Below are 26004 nucleotides of genomic sequence, written 5' to 3' on the forward strand. Positions count from 1 at the left end.
TCATTTCTGTTTTGTTCACTATCATTTACTTAGCACCTAGCACAGTTCTTGGCATATAAAATAAGCTCAAATAATATTTATTGAACAAGCAAATGAATTTATCTGTCTAACCCGTGATTGAGGCAAGCTTTATGAAAGCCCTGATTACCTCTTTTGTTCTGTCCTAAACTTGGTATTGAAGCCCAGGAGATTAAAGTTCTAGGGAAGTAGACTTTAGCTCAGCAAAAGCTACCAACCAGGGAGATGCAGAGATGGAATATGCTATTTGGTGGGACACTAAGCAGTTAAACATCTGCCTTTGGCTTTGCCAAGAAGGGGCTGCCCAGGATCGCTCTGCATCAGGCAGAAGTTTGGTCATGAGAACATCTCAGGGACTTCTGTGATTTCCAGCTCTAAGGTTCTGCAGTTCTTTTCAGTTGTTTGAATTAGGATGAAATAAAGTGCATGTACAAACTCAATAGGAAATAAACTAAGATAAATTATCTAATGAGACACAGAAAATTGATTATTCAGGCATGCATGACACTTACCATTATTTGATACATACAAACTCTACTGAGTATATGACTTTGCTGTAAGTCATAGATATGTAACTCAACAAAGACTAAAAGAGTTAAAAACAACTTGAATAGCATTTCATGGTTTTAAACACGCACAACACTATCATGTAATTCTTATATCAACTCTGAGGAAAATGACGTCTGAGCTCATACAGATTAAGTGGCTTGTCCAAAATCATACACATAAAGTGCTACAATTGTCAGGTCTCAAACTCCCAAACCAGCAGTCCTCTCAAAAACTCTAACAATGTTTCTTTTTGAGTCCAGAATTACTCATCCTTTAGATTTAGTGATATTTGCATCATCTTGCATTGAAAATACCTTTCTTCCAAATTTCTCTGGGAAAAGGCCAAGTGGAATTTAAAAATGTAACTGTATTTTTCTTTCATAGGTATCAAAAATCTATTTTATTGATTATTAGAGAAGTTATAAACAGCTACTGTAGACAAATTATAACAGTCATTAGATAATTAATACATCTCACTTGCTTTTAAAATTAAAGATCAACAGTTATTAAATGTCACTTTTCACTCAGTCTAATGAAAGATTTCAATTCAGAATAGTAACTTTATTAACTCAATTAGGACCCCAAAAGAATATTTTCTTCTGTGATACCTAGTAAAGTGATGAAAATAAATGGACATTTATCATAGGTTAAATGGCACGTGAGAAAAGATCCAACAATACCTTCTTTTTAGCTACTAGGGGTTCTCAAAGGTCACACAGGGCAGTGATCTAATGATTAAAGAAAAATTAAAATACACTATCTCATCGTGTCTTGAGAGTTTGAAAGGACCTCTGAGACCACAGTGCAGCCTCCCCATTTCTTCTTCATTGGTATAATAGATTGGAGATTCTGCCTGCCACAAGCTCCTCTTTTTTTTTTTTTTTTTTTAAAGATTTTATTTATTTATTTGACAGAGATCACAAGTAGGCAGAGAGGCAGGCAGAGAGAGGAAGGGAAGCAGGCTCCCGGCCGAGCAGAGAGCCCGATGCAAGGCTTGATCCCAGGACCCTGAGACCATGACCCCAGCCGAAGGCAGAGGCCTTAACCCACTGAGCCACCCAAGCGCCCCCACAAGCTCCTCTTCTTGAGGAAGTTCATCTTTTTCATAAAATGCTCTCAACTTTCTAAGAAAATCATGATCACTTCTATTTTTCATATGTGCTATCTTATGGCATGAAAGTTACACACCCAAAACCTCTCCATTTCTAAAAGCCAAACACGCAGTCTCCTGTATCCATATTCATATGTAGTACCTCTGGCATGGGGTGATTTTCCTTACCCAGTCTTCCAGCTATAAAATACATGAATGAGTAAATCTTGGAAAAGGGATAACATCTTTGATATTGTCAATTCCCAAGATGCACTGTAGATAGCGTTCAAATCCCATCCCAAAACCTCCATGGGGAACAGATCCAAATCGACGGAGGTCCAGATACCTGATTTTGAAAAACAGAGAATTGTTACCTGTAGATGCTGTGCTGGATCAGATGTCATGATAGAATTTTGTTTGAAAAGTATTTTTGCGATCATCTGTTATCATCCACATCATTTTGGTAAACCAATCTTTTCCCTCCAAGGACAGGTGAAGGACACAGAGAAGTTAAAATGATCTGTCCAAGGTTATCAGACAAACAGCAGCAAATCACATCATGCACTCATGGGCTTTGTTCACTTGATCCTTTTAAAGTTACAAATGTACTTAAATACAGAAAACTTGCCTAATGAGACAACAGAAAATGTTCTAATAACTTTACTATTTTTCTTGGAAATATATTCTTCTTCTATTTCTTGGTATGTTAATGCCTTTTTTCCCTACTAAAATCATATTGTTCAACACACAGAAGAGGGTGAAGAGTTTTGCCTGCTAAATTGTAAAAATATACCCCTACTACATTAGATTGTAAGCTCTCTCAAGGGCAGGAACTGTGGCTATTCAGCTCTTTATTTCCAGTGTCTGCTCTGGAATACATGCATCATTAGTCTATGAAGATTTATTGTTTGAAGGCACAAAAATAAACTCTTGAACACTAGAGTGAAATTTCCATTTCTGTGCTTCAAACCTAGTAGAGTAATCCAGAGTCATTTTTCTGGAAGGTTAGATAGCCTCTGAAGCTTATCTATACTGATTCTATTTCCACTTAAGATTATATGGCTAGAAAACGGGGCAGCCATGATTCAAACTCAGATTCCAACACACCAGCCTGTGATAAATTTATTTTACAAAAGGAAGAGGAAGAGGAAAACTCTGTAAATATTTTGCTATGTTATTTGGTGGGGGAATTCTTTAGTTATACAATATTGATTAAAGTAAGTTTATAGCTTCTTGAATGATCTGTAAAATCAGTTCTAAAATAAAAGTTAGCTGCCACAGCTGGTAGTCATATGTCTCTTCAAAAATAAAGACTGTCTTCGATTGCCTGGGTGGATCAGGCAGTTAAACATCTGCCTTTGGCTTGGGTCATGGTCTTGGGGTTCTGGGATCAAGCCCCTCCACAAGTCCCACGCTGGGCTCCCTGCTGAGCAGGGAGACTGCTTCTTCCTCTCCTTCTGCCCCACATTCCCTGCTCGTGCTCTCTCTTGCTCTCTCTCTCAAATAAATAAAATCTTAAAAAAAAAAGAGTATTATCTATTTCCTCACTATTAATAATAATAGCCACATGTATTGGTATTTTAGGCAGTTAAGATTGAATACTGAGGGGCGCCTGGGTGGCTCAGTGGGTTAAAGCCTCTGCCTTCGGCTCAGGTCATGATCTCAGGGTCCTGGGATCGAGCCCCGCGTCGGGCTCTCTGCTTGGCGGGGAGCCTGCTTCCCTTCCTCTCTCTCTCTGCCTGCCTCTCTGCCTACTCGTGATCTCTGTCAAATAAATAAAATCTTAAAAAAAAAAAGATTGAATATTGATCTTTCTAAAATAAAAGATTAATTGCAACAAGGCAAATTACAATCAAGTGAGGGATCAACCAAGAGGAGTTTCTAGTATAAAACTTCAGATTATTAAGAACTATCAGGAATAATGGAAGGAGCACAGCCTTGAGTAAATGAAATGTTTTGTAGCTGAATTAAGTTTTAGTTTATAAAGTATGGGGACAGGATATACTTTCATTTACTGAGAAAATGAGATGAAAGGCCCATCAAAGCACCTGCCACAAATAGCTACAGGACCTGGGCTGGCTGCTAGAAGGCCAGCAATAGCTGTAGCTGTCTCTGAATTTCTCATATATTGATGTCAAAACACTGGCATAAAGGTCTGGAAACTGAATTCTGCAGATGGATCCAATCTATAGCATATAGCATATAGATTGATATAGAGAAATATAGATTGATATAGAGAAATCCACTTCTGAAAAAACAAGTTTTCGAACAAATATATATTTGTTGGATTTTTTTGGATTGTTGTTAAATTGATTTTAGGGTAGCCAGATTATAGAAGAAATGGTATAAAATTTGTGGAACTAGTTACATATATTATTTGCATGTGGCATGCAGAAACAGGAAGTGACTAAATTCTTCGACACCTGGGGTGGCTACTCACAGCATGGTGGAACACTAGCAGAGACTGCAGGCTTGAAGATTTCTAAAGTCCCTTCTACCTTGAAAATGCTATGATGACCAGATAAAAGGAAACAGATTCAAATAATAGATATTTACATTTAGAGATCCTAAGAGTTCAAAAACTTTAGTTGGGACAAGAATAGTATTGAAATGATTAATAAAGACCAAAAAGGCCTCAACTTAACTCAACCAACAATCAGAATTTGTGATTTAGGTAGTTTTTACACACTATGAAGATTATCTTGTAGACAGACAAAAATAGGCAAAATGCACAAGCTTGCTTGGTCAGGCTCATCTGCCTAGTAACAAGACTGAGAACAAAGGCAGGCAAGGGAAAGGAAACTAGCTTTTACTGAAGTTCTATGCTAGGTAGATACTTAACCTATATTGTTTCATTTCATCCTCACAATAATCCTGTTAAGTAGATACCATCATTCCATTTTACAGCCAAGAAAACCAAGACTCAGAGATTAAGTATGCCTATGGTTACTAACGGTAAATAATAAGGCATTCAAGGGTCATGACCTGAACATAATTTTAGGCTTTTGGCATTTCTACAACCTAGCTCTTTCATTACCCAAAGATCAGGTGTGTAACTTGATTCTTCCCTCTCATGAGGACAGCAAAGCAATTAATAATATTAATAATTACTATGAAGGAAAGCTACTATAAAAATAAAAGTACATAATTTGTATATGTTGAAAAATACCTGAAGAAAGGGTCTGCAGAAAGAAAACGAGAACTCTGGAGACGTAAATGTATGAATGCAGACAAGTGATCTTCCCTACGCAGCTTTGATTTCTACAGACTTTAGGGAGCATTTAGCTCAAACCCTAATTTCACACATAGAGAAACTGAAGCATAATGGTTAGGAACAAAGTTCCAGCTCTATGCTTCTAACTGTGTGCTCTTGGTTAAGTTAGTTAACATCTCTCAGCCTTAGGTCTGGAGGAGTAATAAAAAGGAGATTAAAATAGTACCTAACTCAGAGTGTTCTAATAATACATAAGAAAATATACATTAAGGGGCACCTTGGTGGTTCATCAGTTGAGTGTTGGGCTCTTGATTTTGGCTTATGTCATGTTCTCAGGGTGCTGGGATCGAGTCCTATGTTGGGCTCCACGCTCAGTGGGGAGTCTGCCTGGTATTCTCTCTCCCTCTACCCTCTCCACTTGTATGCTCTCTCACTTAAATAAATAAATCTTAAAAAAATACATTAAAATTTTAACATAGTTATCTGGCACACAGTCAGTAATAAATAAATGACAGCCAATATTATTAGTATTTTCCCAGCATTCAAAGGGAACAAGTAATCTTCTGAGATTACTACCTATTATTACTACCTATTCTGAGAACCTATCTGTTCACTGTTCTTAATACTCTTCCATAGCACCTAGGGAATACAGGTAGAACCTATGTAACAATCAGACCAATAGCTAGAACAAGAATTAGTAAGGACCAGGTGCCTGGGTGGCTCAGTGGTTTAACCCTCTGCCTTCAGCTCAGGTCATGATCTCAGGGTCCTGGGATTGAGCCCCGCATTGGGCTCTCTGCTGGGTGGTGAGCCCACTTTCCCCTCTCTCTCCCTGCTGCTCTGCCTACTTGTGATCTCTCTCTCTTTCTATCAAATAAATAAATAAAATAAAATAAAAGAATTAGCAAGGGCCACATTCTTACCATTGGTAGGCTTCTGTTAATCCTGATCTGCAAGAGGAAAATAACAAAAATTCTTTCAGAGAATGGCAATAAGATAAAGATACTAACCACCAAACATTTATTCTCTTAATAAAGAAGTACACACAAAAACTTGTGCTTTTAAAGAACATGCAATACAGTGAGAAGGTAACTATTTAATATGGTAAGAAAGGTAAATTAACAAATAGTCCTAGGTATCACCAAGCAAGTGGTACAGATGATAAATGCCATAGAAAGATAGTCCAGAGCCCAAAAGAAGGGGTTCATTTCAGATGAGCTTATTGTCCTATGACATAAGAAAAGCATTATTACTTAAGAGTTGCTGGGAGGCACACATAGGGGACATGAAGACACACATTTCATTCTATAACACTGAAATATAATATAGATTCTGCCCTCAGAATATGGTTGCAAATTGTTTTTTTTGCCAATGTGAAAAATGTTAATCAAATTTTAAGCTCTTAGTACTCATTAAAATTAATTACATCCCTTTAATGCCTGGCTGGCTCAGTTGGTAGAGCATGCAACTCCTGATCTCGGGGTTGTAAGTTTCATCCCCACGTTGGCTGTACAGAGTACTTAAAAATAAAATCTTAAAAGAAATTAATTTCAGCCCTTTAAAAAAGTGTTTGGGATCAAAGTGCATCTGAAATGATAAGGACTATAAAAAAAAATCAGAGACACAGAAAACATGAACAGAGGTCACAGACAGGTTCCTGAAGCAGGGAAACACATATAACCATTTCATTAGAAAAGATAAATTTGGATAATATCAGGTATTAGGTAAACATATAATGTCATGAGGAACAGTTTGCTGAAGGAAGGAAGCAAGCAAAGAAAACAGACCAATTATTCTTTCAACAGATGAGGTTTCTTGCCATGTGTGATTTTTATTGTGCTTTAAAAAACCCAGAGAATCTTCAAATTCTTTCCATCTAAGGAGTGTGACCTTTACTTCAATTTCATTATTTTCCCAGGACTTTCTAACATTATAGTAATAGTAAGGACTTAGTAGTCTAAGTAATAAAAAAGAGGCCTCTTTTTTAGAACATATTTACTTCCTTTTTTCTGGACCCTAACCAAATAGAGCAGTTCAAATGACTGGGGTTACAAAACGAAGTTATCCAACAAATTTATATATTGGGATCTTGGAAAAGCATCAGCTATTTAAGCATTTCTCCATTAGGGAAAGAAGGCCTTACAAATGGCTAATTTAACAGGATATTTTCAATCTATTATGGCTTTTCCAGGTTACTATAAAACCCAGTATTATCTGGAGAACAGGAGATTGGGACTAAGCGTTAACATGGGGAAAACATTTTTTTTTTTTTAAGTCTGGCATAGCAAAAGTAGAAACCATGGAAAACAGAGGTTTATAATGTTGGTTAGTTTAGGAAGTCATTGTGGTTTGTTGGCAGACCACGCATACATAGGAGTGGTAGTTCAATTAGAAACACGACTCTGTACTTCTCATCTCCAAAACATTTTCTGTGTGTTTATGGATTCATTTCCTAGGTCTCAAACAGCAAGTTAAAATGAGTTACTCAAATAGCTTAATCAAGACCCTTACATAGCAGAAAACCTGAGGAAGGGAAAAGTGCTTATTCTAAATGTTAGTTTAGTGGATATTTTTAGTATCTTTCTTTCTCCATCTTTATTCTTTCCCTGGTTCAGAGTCTGTTTTTTCTTTATGTCCCCATAGGAGTCCTTGTTTATGCTCCCAATCATAATTTGGAGTAAATAAAAAAGAACACAGAAAAGAGAAAAAATGAAGGGCAAGCTTTAAGGTTGTTTACTGTCATTAACTTTTTAAAAAGCAATTTTCATAGGGAGAGATACATACCAAATAGTGGGCACATACCACTGCAGACTTTTATCACGTAACAGTTCCAATCTTTAAGAACAGGAAGCTCAGAAAGGTCACATAACTTGCTCAAGGCCACACAGAATCTGAGATCCAGGTCAGTCAGGCGCTGAGGCCCATTTGCTTTCTCTGTGACTTTGCCAAGACTGCCTTCGAGCGCCTCATCCCCAATTTCTGAATTTTCTTTCTTTTAGGTCTGATCGATACCTGGCCAGTCGCTGCTCTAAGAAATGGTACCGCTCCTCTCTGAGGCTTCCTCCAAAGAGCTCTCCAACCCCAGGAACGAGAAGATCAACAGCAGCAACCTAAAAAGGAAAAAAGTGGTAAACAATTTCACATTTTCAGGGGATTCCAACAATTGTCAGCTTCTCAAGCAGGTGGAACTCTTAACATTTTGACAAATGTTGAACTGCTTACCAGAATATTATTTATGTTAGCTGTTTATGCCGCCTGTTTCGAAATCCAATTTTTAATATTATCTTTAGACTACAATACACAAAACGCAGATGGACAGTTTCCTCTCCTCTCTTACACCGTTAGTACACAGTATACTTAACAAAAATGTGTTTTCTTCACAAATGTGGTATGTTAATAATAAAAAATGTGGCAAGTATTAAAAATTATGAGATATTAAAAGTCATCCATCACCATGCAGAACCAATTGCATTTTGGCATATTTTCTTTCTGGTTTTTTTCCTTCCACATTTAAGGAATACAGCATATCAAATTACACATAAACATTTACCATTCTAATGTTTTACTTAGTATTAGAAATTTTTTCCCTCTGCCAGCTGAAATATTTTGCACACTTAATTTTTTTTTAAAATTATCTCTCCACCCAACATGGGATTTGAACTCACAACCCAGAGATCAAGAGTCACACATTTCATTTACTGAGCCAGCCAGGTTCCTCCATACTAAATGTTTTAAAAGCTACACAATTTGTTTATTTATTTATTTACTTATTTTTAAAAAGAGTTTATTTATTTGACACAGAGAGAGAGAGATCAAAAGTAGGCAGAGAGGCAGGCAGAGGGAAAGGAAGGGAAGCAGGCTCCCCACCGAGCAGAGAGCCCGATGCGGGGCTTGATCCCAGGACCCTGAGATCATGACCTGAGCTGAAGGCAGAGGCTTACCCTACTGAGCCATCCACGTGCCCCTGCACAGTTTATTTATTAGAAGTAGAAGTTTTTATCTAACTGCTTTTCCTTTGTTGGACATTTTGGTATGTGTTTTTGTTTGTTTTCTCTTAAATAATCTGACAATGAGGATTTTTCTTTTTTCTTCTTTAAAGATTTTATTTATTTATTTGACTGACAGAGATCACAAGTAGGCAGAGAAGCAGGCAGAGAGAGAGAGGAGGAAGCAGGCTCCCTGCTGAGCAGAGAGCCCAATGTGGGGCTTGATCCCAGGACCCTGGGATCATGACCTGAGGCGAAGGCAGAGGCTTCAACCCACTGAGCCACCCAGGCGCCCCAATGAGGATTTTTCTTTATAGTATTTCGGTAAGACATGAAAAATATGTCCTGATTATTGGGACACCTGGGTGGCTCAGTCAGTTGAGTGTCAGCTCTCAACGTCAGCATCTCAGAATTCTGGGTTCAAGCCACACTTTGGGCTCCACGCTGGGCAGGGAGCCTACTTAAAAAAAAATTCTGATTATTAATCAGAGTGCCTGCCACTCTGCCTACTTGTGCTCTCTCTATCTGTCAAATAAATAAATAAATAAATAAATAAAATCTTTAAAAAAATTAAAAAAAAATTTTAAAAAAGATTTTATTTGACAGAGAGAGAGCACAAGTAGGCAGAGAGGCAGGCAGAGAGAGAGGAGGAAGCAGGCTCCCCGCTGAGCAGAGAGCCCAATGCGGGGCTTGATCCCAGGACCCTGAGATCATGAGCTGAGCCGAAGGCAGAGGCTTAACCCACTGAGCCACCCAGGTGCCCCTAAAAAAATTTTTTTTAAAGTAAGCTCTACACCCAATGTGGGGCTCAAACTCATGACCCCAAGATCAAGAACTGCCCATTTTGTCACACTACCACTGCTTGTTGACTACATCTTAGTAATTCTGTGAACTTGAGGCAACTACAACAACCAAGCAGGTAATCCAGAATGTGGATTTGGTGACTCAGATACAAGGACAGGTAATGAAACACAGATCTCTGAACAGGTGTACAAGACAGCCTCCAGAGGAAATTCTCACAGGCTACACAATTAATAGAGTTGGACTCCAACCAGGACCCTGCAGTTACCCTTCCTATTCTCAGAGAAAGGAGACATTTCAAGGGAGTTTTTATGGCCATTGAAGGATTGGCATCTTTATTTCTTAGTATCGTGCTTTTAAACATGGCTAACATATACTAGAAGTTGAGAGAGACCTGATTGAGAATTTGTTGTTGTTGTTTTAAAAGAGACTTTTTTTTTTTTTTTGACAGAGACGGCACAAACAGGGGCAGCAGGAGATGGACAAACGGACTCACTGCAGAGCAGGGAGCCATGATGAGCGGCTTGAGTGCAGGACATGGAGATCATGACTTGAACAAAAGGCAGATGCTTACTGACAGAGACACCCAGATGCCCCACGATTTATTTATTTTAAAGTGAGAGAAAGGGAGTGTGTGCATGGAAGGGGAGGGCACAAAAGGGGAGGGGTATGAGGGAAAGGGTTTAATCCAGAGTTTTAAATTTAGAGTTACAGGTAATCAGGATTAGAAAAGAACAGACATCAAGTAACTCTCTGGCCTTCAGTTGAAAATATTTAAAGACTGAGAACCACTACCCCCAAAATGTAGCATCCATCTTTGTGTAGATCTATTTAGAAGGGACAAGTATATCCCAAATCTATCATTTCCAAGGTTTTGAAGTTGAGGCAATTCCAAGCCGTAATGGTGAGCGGTAATTGCTTCTGATACCCTAAGTATAAGCAAAGCATTAAAAGCCAGAGCTATAAAGATTCACTGCCTCAAAAAAAGATGCTGGAGAATCAGCTATCATGGAAGAACAGGAAATAGGTAGTCCAGCTGGGGCCATGAGGGAATGAGTTGTTCGCTTTTTTTTTTTTTTTTAATGATTTTATTTATTTATTTGACACAGAGAGAGAGATCACAAGTAGGCAGAGAGGCAGGCAGAGAGAGAGGGGGAAGCAGGCTCCCTGCCGAGCACAGAGACTGATGTGGGGCTCGATCCCAAGGACCCCAGGATCATGACCTGAGCCGAAGGCAGAGGCTTTAACCCACTGAGCCACCCAGGCACCCCGAGCTGTTCACTTTCTAAATCAGTTCATAAGAATCGAATAGGAGACACATTTCTTGCTTGGTCTTGCTGCTAATACAACTACGACAAGCACAAAACCTCTGGAGATCTTAGCACTTTCTGTAGGCCTCCATTACGTTATTTTGAACTTAGTTTTTTTAATGCTATTTTTAGAGGACCATAAAAGATGAATATTTATCTTTGATTACAAACTCCCTTTATTTTAATACTTGAGCTCCTTGAAGAATTCATTGTACAACCATACTGGTTTTAGACCTGTTTAATTTGTATTTATCTGGAATATTTGCAACTGCACAGTACCAGCTGTAGAACTGATAGCTTCTGAATCTTTTGAGACATCTTTAAAAAAATTTTTTTTCCTTTTTTTTTTTGAGAGAGAGGGAGTCTTAATGGAGCCCAACGTGGGGATCGCTCTTATGACCCTGAGATCATGACTTGAGCCGAAATCAAGAGTTGGACGCTCAACCGACTGAGCTACCCAGGTGCCCCTGAGTCACCTTCAAAACCTTATGTCACAGTACGACATCTGTATTTTTTTTCTGGATTTCTTCTAAACCTGCTTCCTAATAACTAAGGCATCTAATTATTTCTACAGTAGTTATTACAAAATTAATGTGGTAGTTGCTGTATTAGTTAGGATAGGTTAGATTATACTAAAACCTACCTAGTAATAAACAATCCCAGAAGCTTACAACAGGGTTTCTCAATCTCAGCATCTGTGACAATTTTGGCCAGATGATTTTATTGTGAGGGTCTGTCCTGTGCATCGTGAGTTATTTAGCAACATCCCTGGCCTCTACCCACCAGATGCCAGTTGCACTGCCCTAGTTGTGACAACCAAAAATGTCACCAGACATTGCTAAATGTTTCCTGCACCGGAGTGGGGGGGGGGGGTGATGACATAAAGTAATACCTGATTGAAAGCCACTGCTTTACAATGAACTGGCTTTTTTAAAAACTTATGCTACATGTCCATCCTGGCTTGAAGCTGATTAAAAAAAACAAAAACAAAAACAAAAAAACACTTTATGAGGTATTGCTGATCTAGCAGATGGGAAAAAAAAAGAGCATGGACAACTATGTACTAAAAACATTTGTCCAGGAGTAATGTATGTAGGTCACATTTGCTCACAATTCTTTGGCCAATACACGTCACTAAGCTCACGCTGATGGGGCGGAGAAGTATGGCAACTACTGATGTAGAGTAAAACTGTTTAGCTGGTTCCCTCCCCTCCCCCACCCAAACTGACATGGACTCCCACTTCCACTCTCCCAACAAAATCCTCATTGTTAATTAGAATTAAGGTCAGAATAGTTCTATTTTCTTCATCTGCACTCTGGGACAAGAGGTTATCAAGAAAAGGAAAAGAATTTACCAAACTAGAAAAGAACTTAGCAAAATAGCCTATTTTAGTTGAATGAAAATTTTAGAAAACATCCAGATAAAGTCCCTTATCACTCCTAATTTTGTGACATGTGGAAGGAATACATTCATCATCTATATCCTTTCTTTGTCCAGATGGCCTGAAAATTCACACTTTCAGGTGGGTGAATTTCATGTTTTCTTGACAAAGATAAAGTTGCTTTTCCTTTTAAGAGAAATGTATGTTTGTTTGTTTTTTTGAAAGATTTTATTTATTTATTTGACAGAAAGACAGCGAGAGAGCAGGAACATAAGCAGGGGAAGTGCAAAGAGGGAAAGCAGGCTTCCCTCCGAGCAGGGAGCCCAATGTGGGGCTCCATCCCAGGACTGACCTGAGCAGAAGGCAGATGTTTAACCGACTGAGCCACTCAGGTAGGTGCCCAGGGAAATGGATCTCTTAAGTAAGGCATTCCTTCACAATGCCTCATAAATGTTCCATGACCAAAGGGTACTGTTTCTTTCTTTCTTTCTTTTCTTTCTTCTTCTTCTTCTTCTTTTTTTTTTAATCAAGGACAGGTTTATCTCTTTGTGAAGAAAGGCCCACAAAGGCTTTGTTCTCTCTTCTTCTTCTCTTCTTCTTGTTAATCTTCTTCTCTTCTCTTTTTCTTTAGGTTTAGTTTCCTTTCAATCCTATCAGATTATACTTCCTGCTTTCCTTTCACAATGATATCCTCCAATCTCTCTAGAGATTCTGCACCCTTTCTGAGTAGCTGTAACACAGCAAAGTATTCCTCAACTATAAATAAAGACATTTACATTTGGTATACATAGAGCTGCACTTCCTTTGATAGGATATAAAAAAATACCACATTCCCTTAAGATTACTAGCACAACTCCTTCAAATGTCCATACCTTTTAGTTAGTGTTGAGATTCCCAAGAGGATTCTTCTATGTTGTGACTCCCTCTGGTAACTACTGAGCTAACTGCTACAGAAACTACCACTCTTTCCAGGGCTCTAGTGGAGGTAAAGGGTACATACAGATATAATATAAACCATGACATAAGGGTGCACAAAATGTACAACATGGATGGAATCACACAAATCTCTTAAGAACTAATGAGAAAAACTTGGCTGTGTGTTTCCCAAATCATGGGTGGTGAGGGGTTAGAGTGCAAACACTCTGGAAACAGGCTAAGTTACCTAGAACGGTAGCTGGTGATTACAATCTGCCCTATGGGCTGGCAGCCCTTATGGGAGTCTGCGGTTTGCTTCAAGAGCTGGGACTGAGCAATCCTGCCCTTCACTAGGGAAAGTGAGAATTCACAGGCTGCACAATAAAATGTCCTCTTAATTCATGAATTTGACCAAATTTAAGCACTTCTGTAGCTACAATCTCTTCTGTGTTCCTCTGCATCTTTGGAAGACTTTAAAGAAGTGTAAAGATTTTAGTTGTGCTGTCCTTTTTCTCTCCTACACAGATAACAACGAAGGCTACAAGTCAATGTACCACACTCTTTGCTAACTTTCCTCATCTTAAACAAAACTGATTCCCCTTCAGGCATATCTTCTAGGCCAGAATGCTGCTGGGCACATCTTCCTTTATTTTGTTTAAGTCACACAGCTGCAGCAGCATGCTGTCTAGAAATAGTTTGTGTTGGTATTCAAGCTGAATGAGCCCTGGTCTCTATTTATGACGCTCCCTTTTGACTCTTACTCTTTGATTCCAATCAATGTACTGAAAATAAAATGCAGACCTTGAATTAAACAACAAACAGGCTAGACAGGAACAAGGCCTTTAATGCATAAACTTTTCTATGCTAACTTCAGAGAGAGGGGGGAAAAGTTTAATGTCCGTTTCTCTACCTCTCTTCTTACCACAGTATTTTTAAGTATTAATGAAAAACACAAACTGAACACCTCCATATTCAGTTTCTCACAGGCTGCTGTCAACAACGGAGCAACATTACATATTATTATCAAGAGAAGAAGAATGTTCCACAAACCATAGGAAACATGTTTGTGGTTTCAGCCTCTATGAGCTTTTGCTCTCATTGCTGACACAGTATTTTGCCCCTAAAAACAACGAGGCACAGGTAGGAATGAGAACCTTCCAGTTGTGACAGTGTAAAGATTCAAATAGGCTGCAGGTAGCAATGGCTAAAAATGGACTTTGGCTAGTAAATGTTTAAGTCTGGGAGCATTTCAGATGGACTGAAATGCATACTTTCAACTTTGACATAAATTCCCAGGAAAGTCATTTGCCTTAGACATGGGGAAAATTAGCCATTCCCTTCATTACTATTTTCTGTTGCTTTGATGCAGGTTGGTTAATTAGCACCAGCCAGGGAAATTCAATAGCTATCCCTTGGTTGAGTACTGTTTCTTTCAAGTTGACTTTATAGTGTGTACTTACTACATGCCCACTAATCTTTAAATTTTTATGATTTGCTACATAATACTGATACAGTTTAAACAATTAGAACCTTATCTGGTGATCTTAGCATCTCATCAAGATCTGTTGGGCAGTCACTTTTGCCTAATCACAATGGCTGGAATGAATGGATATTCTTCTCTGCAAAGCCATTTCCCATCTGAAAACCTGGCACCTGCCTTTGAGGGACTTACTTAGGAACTCAGACCCAGGGGCATACAGTATTTTGCATGTTTGCTTAGATTCATTTTATTTAGGCCCATGATCCCTCCCCTTCAAATTATCAAGTATGTTTGCTAACTTGTAAGTTATTCTTATATATCCAAATGGGGAAAAACTTAGGCTACTTGAAATTAGAGAATCTTAAAGCTTGTTTAGTACTCTGGAGGTCATCTAATCCAACTCTCTGATTTTATAGAGGGAGAAACTGAGGCTCAGTGATTGGACAGACTTGACTAAGGTTATATGGCTAACCAGTAAGAAAGATGGATTTCAAACCTGGTGCTGTTAACTCCTTAGTCCAGAGTACTCTTCATTCCAATACAGTACATAGAAGAAGATTTTTTTTTTTTTTTTTCTGGAGGGGATGGGGATGTGCAGAAAGAAAGGAAAAGGAACAGTGGCTATAAAAATACACCATTTTACTATTTATGACCTCCAGCCAAACGTTACAAGTATAGGTTAAACATTTCTCTACCCTTCTGATGCCCTAGGGAAGGCACCTATGAAATATACCTGTCTTATATTTTTTAGATTGCATTGCACCCACTGTAGAAACTCTTGCAACCCTACCCACAATCTGTTATTACAGCCCTTCTGAAAAAAGCCAAGAACTTAGTTATTTGGCCCAAAGTCTGCTCATTCACCACTGAAAAAAATAAAGTAGGGGTAGAAGCAGGCACTCTATACAAGTGGATTGAAAAGAAATCTAGGTTGTTAATGAATCAATGTTATAATCTATGTCTAATATATATAGTTTAAGTAAATTATATATATAAAAGGTATTTAAAGATTTATTTATTTATTTAAGCAGGAGAAAGCATAAGCAGGGGGAGCGGCAGGCAGAGGGCGAGGGAGAAGCAGGCTCCCCTCTGAGCAGGGAGTCCAATCTGGGGCTTGATCCCAGGAACCTGGGATCATGACCTGAACTGAAGGCAGATGCTTAACCAACTGAGCCACCCAGGTGCCCCAATAAGTTATATTTTAATAATTTAGCTATGAGAAGCTATATATTATAGTACTGTATAAATTACATAAGTACTCTAAAGTATCATTATAATGCTTTCAACTTTCAAGCTGTGAGACCATATTACTAGAGTCTGTCACAATAAAGGCCTCCTGCTACTTCTAAAGGTAAAAAATGTTTGTGACTGCAGTCTATGGAAGAATTGCCTTTTAAATAATCTTGTGTAATAGCATGTTTGATGTTGCAACACACATATTTTAACATTATCATGCTTTATCACAATAATGATTTTATCAAAATTTAGAAGGAAAGAGGGCTTTAAGCTTATTGACTACACATCACCCCAAACACTGTGCTGTATATTTTTCACGTATTGTCTAATTTAATCCTCACAACTGTGGAATAAGATTATCATCTTATTTTTATGGACTGGGAAACTAAGACTCAAAGAAATTAGGTAGTTTATTTAAGATCACGTGGTCTATACCACACAGACCTGGGACTTGAACCCAAGAGTGTCTGATTCTAAAGCTACTGGACTTTCCTTTATACTACGTTACCATCACTCAAAAAATTTAGAATAAAAGCTGTTCTTTAGCTTCCCAGAAATTCCTTAGCAAATCGAGTCACTCACTAACTACTTGTCCATTGTGTGTCTACAAATTTGTTGGGTTCGATTCATCCATCTGTTCAATCCCCTATCACCAAATAGATATTAGGTGCCTGCTATGTTCCAGGCATTATGCTAGGATACCATGATGTGTGAAAAGGAGGTCCTCAAGTCCTGTGGCAAAGAGGAGAGTCATTAAATAAACAATCATAAAAATAAATGTAAAATTACAACTGTGTTAAGGATTACGATGAATGGTGACTTAGTAGGTCTCATTCTGAAATTTAACATGGTAGCATTTTAGTGTCTAACAGGGGTCTCTGACTCAGCCTAGAGGGTCACAGAAGGTTTCTCTGGGGAAATGATGACTGAATAGAGATTTGGAGAAATAGTAAAATTACTTAGGTGAAGAAAATTGTTCTAAACTGAAGGAATACAATGTCCAAAGATACCGTGGTAAGAGAAAGCAGTGCATGTCTGAAGACCTGGAAGGGTGATATGAATGGAGCAGAGACAGCAAAGGGGAGCAGCATGGTACATGAAGCAAGAGAAGTGAGCAGCCAGATGACACTGGGGCCTAGAAGCCAGAGAAAGGATTCTGACTTGGGTACTAAAAGCAATGGGAGGCCACTGAATGGTTTTGAAAGAGGAAAAAACATGACCAGATCTACATTTTCTAAAAGCTTACACTGAAGTGGGAGAACTGATTCAGAGGAGGCAAGAGCAGATGCAGGAGGCCCAGTCAGGAGGCTACTGAAATAATCCAGGCAAGAGATGATGGTATCTTAATCCAAGAAGGTAAAAGTGGAAACGAAGAGAAATAGATGGATTTGAGATTTATTTCGAAGCATAAAAATGACAACGTAATAACAACTTGGATATAGGGAGTGAGGAAGATGACTCTAGTATATGGCTTGTACAATTAGATGGACAGGAACATTGAAAGAACATCAAATTTGGTGGGGGAAGGGGAGAAGAATATAAATCATCGGTGGGTTCGGTTTTAGATTATGCTGAGATGCCTCTGAGATATATAAACGGCAATAAGAGCTCTGAGCAGAAGTAAGGAATAGAGAGGCGCCTGGGTGGCTCAATGGGTTAAGCCACTGCCTTCGGCTCAGGTCATGATCTCGGGGTCCTGGGATCGAGTCCCGCATCGGGCTCTCTGCTTGGCAGGGAGCCTGCTTCCTCCTCTCTCTCTCTGCCTGCCTCTCTGCCTACTTGTGATTTCTCTCTGTCAAATAAATAAATAAAATCTTAAAAAAAAAAAAAGAAGTAAGGAATAGAGATGTGACTGCCTGAGTTGTCTGAAAATAAATAGTAAGCTATGAATACACATATGAAATCCCCCAAGAAAGAAAGGACCTACGACAGAGCCTTGAGGAATCCTATCAACTACTGGAGTAGTAGAAGAGGATGGGCCTACCTAGGAGATTGAGAAAGAGCCACCCCTGAGAATGGAGGAGAACACGATGTCACAGGAGCCGGGGGAGGAGACAGTTTTCAGAATAAGAAAGTCATTCATAGGGCTGAGTAATGCTGAGAGGGGAAGTAAACATAAAGTCTGCTGGATTTAATAATGGGACAAATTATTACTGACCCTAGAAAGAGGGGCTTCAGTGGTACAACGACAGGGGTGGAAGTCACAGTAGAGGGAATGAGGAATGAGCAATAGAAGACATGGTGGCTATAAAACACTCATTCCCATACTGAATAAGTTAAGAGTTTCATCTGAGAAAGCAAAACCTACAGAGTACAAAAAATAGAAACAATGCTATCAGTATTACTAATTTTTTAAATGGTACAGAAACCCAGAAAAGGAAGACTTAGGGTGAGCTGGTAACTAAGAAAAGTCTACAGCGAGGCAAAGTTTTCAATTAAAACATTTTCAGTGAATTAATTTTTGAACTACTGTAGTTGACACAATGTTTTATTAATTTCAGGTGTACAACACAGTGACTCAACAATTCTTTCTTTTTTTTTTTTTTAAGATTTTTATTTAGTTATTTGACAGAGAGAGATCACAAGTAGGCAGAGAGGCAGGCAGAGAGAGTGGGGGAAGAAGGCTCCCTGCTGTGCAGAGATGTGGGGCTCGATCCCAGGACCCTGGGATCATGACCTGAGCCGAAGGCAGAGGCTTAACCCACTGAGCCACCCAGGCGCCTCTCTTTCTTTTCTTTCTTTCTTTCTTTTTTTTTTTTAAGACTTTATTTGTCAGGGTGAGTGAGAGAGCATAAGTAGGCAGAGGGGCAGGCAGAGGGAAGGGAGAAGCAGATACCCCGCTGAGCAGGGAGCCTAATTCAGGGCTGGATCCCAGGACCCTAGGATCATGACCTGAGCTGAAGGCCATGTGTAACCAGCTGAGCCACCCAGGTGCCCCGTGACCCAACAATTCTATACACTACTCAAGGCTCACCACAATAAGTATAGTTACCATCTGTCACCATACAACATTATGAGAATAGAAAGGAGAGCTTTAAGCAGAGTATTTACGAAGTGCAAAACTGAATGGCTGAAAAGTGCTGAATGCTGGGAAATTACATGCAAAGACTACATGGAGTATGTGTGTGTGTGTGTGTGTGTGTGTGTGTGGTGGGGGTGGGGAGGTACAAATAGGATGGGGTGGAGTGATAAAAAAGCCAAGAGATACAGATGCAGTCCTGCTTGGTGATATAGACTCAATACTGAATTATTTAGGATTGGAGAATCCATGCCCTAGTCTCCTTTTTTGCTGCCAACCTATGGGCCAATTCCTTTCTCATAATCAATTATACCAGAGGGTTGGTAGGGAAAAGAGAAAATAAGAATCATAAATCAACTGTGCTGCTCAATGGTGTTGGATAATACTATGTGAAAGTGAAATCAATGTAACTTTATATTTACGGCTTTGAGGCAGAAGAGCACTGTCTTCAGAACCAGAGGGAGTCAGGTCTGATCACAAACTCGGTCATTCACTACCTATGAAGCTTGGCAAGTGCAATCTGTGTCCGTGAACCCTAGCTTCTCATCTGTAAAATGGGAGAAATAGTAAGTTTCTTGGAAAGGTTGTTCTGGGACTTAGAGATGAGATGGTAGTTTGCCTGATAGGAATCTACTGATTGATAGATAATACTGATTATTTACCCCTGGGCCCTGATCTACATTTTTCTACTGGTATTTACCTAGAGACAAGTGAAAAGCATCAGAGAGCAAAGTTTAGTTTTTTGGGTCTTTTGTGAGATAAACATAACATCTCACAGACTTCTACAGTTAATGATATTAAGTATATAACTATTCAATAAGTATTTAAAGAGTCAAATATATTCTACTGCTAATTTTGTTAGAGAGGGAAAAAGAGACAAAAGAAGAAAAAAAGGAAAAAGCCAACTAGAAGAATAAGAAAGCAATCAAAACTAAGGGTGAAAAAAGGAAAGTGTGAGAGAGGCAAAAGAGAGCAGAGAGAGACAGAGACAAGACAGGAAGACAAGAAGTGACAGGAGAATCTGCCTAGACCTCTCAGATCCCTCCATCCTCTCCCCTCCCAATTTCTGTCTGACAACCAAACCAAAAACTCTGAGCCTCCTACCCTGAGGGCCAGCTCTTCCTCTGCCTGCTCAAGCCACTGCTCTCCTTTCTTGCCCCCCATCCCCCCATCCCTCCGTCTCTTTACCGGTATTTCAGCTAACAGCAGACCTGGCACTGCTAAACAGTGTTCTGGGCTACCTCCTCCCAATTATTTAAAAATTAAAAAAAAATTTTTTTGTTGACACTCCTAATTAGAGTGTCAAAGGCAGTGACAAATATCATACGTAATTGAAATATCAATAAATATAACACAGAATGGTTCCCTTAAAAAAAAAAAGCCAAAGAAAACAAAACACATTTACATGTGCATCTGCTAAACGAAGAAGGACACCATGTGACAGAAATAACAAGTATGCTTCGAGAACATTGGGATCTTCTTCGGGAACACTTTTTCAGAGGTACCTTGGAGAAATTTTAAGAGATGTCAAGTGTAACGGATATAATTCTTAAAAATACGCCAAAGGATAAATGAAATTAAATCAAAGGAAAAATCCAGACTCTGAGACGACCAACCCCAATTTATTTAGTGCTTTTTCTTACTGTGTGCTGAGGCCCATCTTCATTATCCCTCATGTAGAAAGGCTTGAGTGCTAATGGATAATTAATGACAAAGACTGGTATGTTGCCACAGTGCTTCACCAGGTACTTCTCATGTTCGGTGTGTAGATCGACACCCCACTGTAATGAGAAAGAAGAAATTATCAGAGAAGACAGAGCTGAGATACACAATGTGGTACCCGAAAATAACCTGTATCGGTTCCAAGGGCCTCCTCTGAGGCTCAGTGATGTGCGGAGCTGTCTGCTGAGGCTACACAGATAACTTAGCCAGAGAGGTGTGTTACAAGAACAGCCAAAGGCCTTGGAAAGATGAAAGCCGAACCGAGTAGATAAATGCTGTGCTTTCTCTCCCCATCTTGAGGAGCAGCATTTAGCAGATGAACAGCATCTGCAGGAAAACAAAGTACCCTTCCCACAGTGTGTAAAAACTGACTTCAAAGTCATAGTTTTTATTAATATTGCCTAAAGCTTCTTCTATGGTTACTGTTCCAAGGTTGCAGGAAATTAAATGATGAAAGATAATATTCTTAATATTGAGTCTATCTCTGGCTAGATGGCTTCTCTCAGTGAATATTTTTTTAATAAAAGAGTCAATTCATATATCAGATGCTCTGATGAATATTTAATAACACTGTTCATCTACTTATTCAACAAATACTAATGTGCCTATTAAATGCCGGTACCATGCTAGGTACTGAGCACAGTGGTAAGAAAATCAGAATTCCTGACTTCATGAAGTTTCCAGGGTAGGAGACATAAAAACAAATAAAAAATTACATGAACAAAATAACTAATTATAACAAGCACAACTATTACACCTCATAAGAGGATCTGACTTAAGTGGGGATAGGACTGGTGTAGGGAACAGTTTGAAGACAAAGTTATTACAGTACATTCCTAACATTATATAATTCCTACTTGTCTGCCAATATGTTAATTATAGGAAATAAGCCCTGGCACAGGAATGAGGAGACTTGCCTCTAATATTATGCGCACATCCACTGATAAATCATGTGGCCTCTTTGAACATATTACCATTCTTTTCAAGGATTTTCATAAAAAACTCGGGAAACTTCTTTACAATTCTTTAACCATTACTATTAAAATTGATATTCTACTTCAAAATTATTATTTATTCTAAATATTTTAACAAGGTTAAGCAAACATCAAAAAAAGCCAATTTAAAGATTGGCAAATACCAAACAGTGTTAATAAGAGAAATAAGATTATTTATCTATTTATTTATTTATTTTTAAATATTTTATTTTTTAATTCCAGAGTGAAAGAGAGAGAGAGAGAGAGTGAGCAAGTGAGCGTTGTGGGGAGGAGCAGAGGGAGAGGGACAAGCAGACTCTGTGCTGAGCACAGAGCCTGATGCTGGGCTCAATCTCAGGATGTTGAGATCATGACTTGAGCCAAAACCAAGAGTCACACACTTAACCGACTGAGCCACCTAGGTGCCCTAGAGAAATAAGATTATTTTAAAGGATTCTTTTTTTTTTTTTTTTTAAAGTAAGCTCTACGCCCAACTTGGGGCTTTAACTCACAACCCTGAGGTCAAGAGTTGCATGGTCTGCTAAATGAGCCAGCTAGGTGCCCCAGGATTCTTAATGAAATGTGATAAGGACAAGAGGGGGTAAAATTATAAATATAAATATAAATATAAATACAAATATAAATATTACCTCTGGGGTGAAGATGAAGTTCTGAGATGCCTGCTTTAAGATCTCTATTGCTTCAGTGTAAGAAATGCTGGAAAAGAACAGGGTAAAAGCAGAGAAAGGTTAATACATGGTATATTGCTAATTAGTCCATCTGAAAAATTGTAAAAGGCCTATTCCCATACAGTCTTTGAGGTCACAAATCAGTACTAAATGATTATTGAGTAATCAGGAATGATTATAAATAAATCATCACTGAGTAATCAGGAATTAAGGCTGATCTAATCATATGAGAGTCTGAGCAGTATGAAGAGAAGTGGCCTTTCAGTAATCCTGTTCCTGATCTACTTGCAGTATATACAGAAGAACCAGTCACTTAGGCAAATCAAGATTTTCTCTGAATTCATGTTATGTCAATGCCCTAATAAAAGGGGTGAAATATTGAGGCTGAAAGAGCAAAAGTCTTTCCATAAGGTCATCATTCATTCACTCAATACACATTTATTGTGCACCTATTATGTGCTAGGCATTATTCTTGGCACTGGAGAGATAGTAAATAAAAACAAAGCCTTTATGGAGGTGATACTTGTGCGCTGAGTAATGGGAGTTGGTGGGGGGTGGAGATAAACAAGTAAACAGAAAGCATATAATGCTAGAAACCATTGGTGCTATAAGAAAAATAAAGCAAGCTAAGAAGACAGAGGGTGTTTAGGGGTGTTATTTTAGATAAGATGGTCAAGAAAGGACTCACTGAGTTGGGGACATCTGAAGTAAGAAAAATATCTGAGGGTAAGTATTCTAGGCAAAAGGAACAGTAAGTACAAAGGCCTGAAGTGAAGGAACAGTTTGGTTCATTCCAGGAACAAAACAGTCAATGTGCCTGTGGCATACTTAACAGGGGAACAATGCCAGGAAATTAGGTATGAAAGATAGTCAGAGATCAGATCTTATGGATTCTTTCAGGCCATGGCCAGGGCTTTGTAATATATGCTAAGTATGGTACAACTGTTTAGGAAAAATATCATGGATTATCTCAGTAAGAAACTATCATGTCTAAAGCAAGCTAAGCCAAGCATTTGTTTTAATTAAACTGAATAGGTAATTACCTGAACACAGTTAAGAAAAAAAAAAAACCACGTCTAAGAGTGTACATCTTCCATCCACCCTGTCCCATAGCCATGTAGCTCCTCTCCTCACATAAAATTACTGTCACTGGATTTTTGTGTATCCTTCCAGAGGATTTTTTACATCTATAAGCAAATATTAATATACAATCTCCTTTAATAGATGGCAGCCATAGTATACATGCCATACACACTCTTTTCCATCTTTCTTGACTCAATAATATACCTTGCAGATCTTTCCATATCAGTATATAAAGAAAGAGCTTCTTCATTTTTTGAACTATTACATAAAAGTCCATTTTGTGGCTGTATCCTCATTAATTTACCCACTCATCCACTGATGGATATTTAAGCTGTTTCTAATATTCTGCTATTATAAACTATGACTACATACATCTGTCACAAATGATTCTTAAATATTGATTTTGCATATGGAAAAATTGGAATTGCTGGATCAGTGTATTTATATTTACAGTTTTTAGGTATTTTGATATTGCCAAAGATACTGCTTCCCTTTTATAGTGTTATATCAATTTATGCCCACCTGTAGTATATGAAAATGTCAGTTTCCCTATGCCCTTTCCAACAGTACTTTGAACATTTTTTTTTAAAGATTTTATTTATTTATTACAGCAAGAGAGAGCATGAGTGGGGGGGCGGGTAGAGGGAGAAGCAGACTCCCTCCTGAGCAGGGAGCCCAACACAGGGCTTGATCCCAGAACCCTGGGGAGATACTTAACCGAATGAGTCACCCAGGTGTCCCGAAACAGTACTCTGCATGATTAAAAACAAAAATCCACAGTAGAACATCCAAAAAACCCTGCCCTCAAAACCCCCCCCAAAACAAAACAAAACCCCCAAATCTGCAAACTTTCTGAAGGATTTTAAACTCAAAAAATAAGTTGCCCAACATAAACTTACTCTTCGAAGGAAAAATTAAATTCATACCTATAATAACCAATGGGAAGGAGTTGTGTATATAGCACAAATGAAGCCTTCAAAGCTTGCTTGCTTGCTTGCTTTCTTTGACAGACAGAGATCACAAGTAGGCAGAGAGGCAGGCAGAGAGAGAGAGGAAGGGAAGCAGGCTCCCTGTCGAGCAGAGAGCCCGATGTGGGGCTTGATCCCAGGACCCTGAGATCATGACCTGAGCTGAAGGCAGAGGCTTTAACCCACTGAGCCACCCAGGCGCCCCTCAAAGCTATGTTTTGAGCGTTATTTTTCCAAGATGAAAATCTAACTCAAATCTAAGTCTAGTATTAAGTAAAAATTTCTAAGGCAAAAATGATAGTGGTATTGGTGGTACTAGTCATTTTTAAAACGTTTTACGGAAGGGAAAAGTGAGGTTAGAGGGGACAGTAACGTGGCCAAAATTATTCATGTAAGTAAGTGGTAAACCTGATGTGCTGACTTCAAAGCTGAAGCTTTTAACTACTGAGATAATGCCTAAAACACTTGGAGTTTAATATGCTCAATCAAAACAAAGACAATGGGCTTGGAGTTCTCCCTCCGCCTCTACCCCACAATGGCTAGTATGTAAATCACTTCACCTTAATGAAAGCGTTTTATACGTTTTATACCTTTCTGGAATGTTCTATACAACCATTAAAAAAATTAAGTATTTGTAATAGTAAAATAAGGAGATTGGACTATATTGTCTACAGTTCTTTTCTTAGACATTCCATCATTCTGTTTCATCACTTACTGGATATGATCTACTCCTTATACTGAGAAATATAAGAGCAGTCAAAGAGGGAAGGCACAGAGATTTTGTGCCATTGATATGTTACTGCTACATTATTTTAAAAAATGACTTTCTGTTTATTTCTTGTTATTCTGGATCTTCTGCCCCACTCCTCCCACACCTTAAGCTTATGCAGAGCTTCTCAGATCAAATTATAGCTCTGACACTGGATATCCTTAATGGCTTTTATCAACTCTCTTTCTCAATTTTTTGATATGTACAGAGAATAATATCTCTTCTCAGAAGCTATTTCTAAAGTACTTTGAGGACAGGAGGGGGAGATATAGGGATACTACATGATGCAGGATCAAACTACCTTCATGTTTAAATTTTTGTTAGGGTTTAAGAAAACCATTTTCAATCTGTTGGGTTAGAATTGCTAGGCTAAAATTATTAGCATTCTTTGACTCAAATTCACAGATTAACGAAGAGCAAAAAACGGTAAGTACTCTATATTTTAAAAACCTTAATGTTATAAAGGAGACATAAAAAATAACTGAATTCTATTTCTGCTTGGTAAGGGCTAAATTCAATTATTGTACAAGTCCTTTAAATTATTTACTTTCATATAAAACAATTATAAGTAGTCAAGAATACAATGAAATCTATTTATGCAAAGGAATATAAGTCACACAGTATCTTCTGTATGTGTGTGCGCATGTGTGTGCACAGGTATGCATATGTGTACTTTTGGGGAATATCTCAATTCTAATTCATCAACCTTAGTTCTACTTTCACGTCCTCTTATGGCTGTTAAAATCTCTGGTTTCAAAGACTGGCAACTCCCCCTCCCCCGCCAGGAGCCCCCCCACCA

At 38.5% G+C, this 26004-nt stretch overlaps 1 protein-coding gene across 1 annotated transcript in view; it reads right to left on the reverse strand.

The window, feature by feature from the left end:
* Positions 1-825: 825 nt before the first annotated feature.
* NARS2 (asparaginyl-tRNA synthetase 2, mitochondrial) overlaps positions 826-26004 on the reverse strand; it is a 124960-nt gene continuing 99781 nt past the window's right edge. Inside the window, exons 10-14 of the mRNA XM_080817450.1 lie at positions 22347-22413; positions 20644-20781; positions 7884-7981; positions 5795-5821; positions 826-2003 (exon numbers count right to left, since the gene is read on the reverse strand). Coding sequence (XP_080673576.1) covers positions 1859-2003; positions 5795-5821; positions 7884-7981; positions 20644-20781; positions 22347-22413 — 475 coding nt within the window. The 3' untranslated portion in view covers positions 826-1858. The remainder of the gene's footprint in view (positions 2004-5794; positions 5822-7883; positions 7982-20643; positions 20782-22346; positions 22414-26004) is intronic.

This window comes from Martes martes, assembly GCF_963455335.1.
Source record: "Martes martes genome assembly, chromosome: 10".
NCBI lineage: Eukaryota > Metazoa > Chordata > Mammalia > Carnivora > Mustelidae > Martes > Martes martes.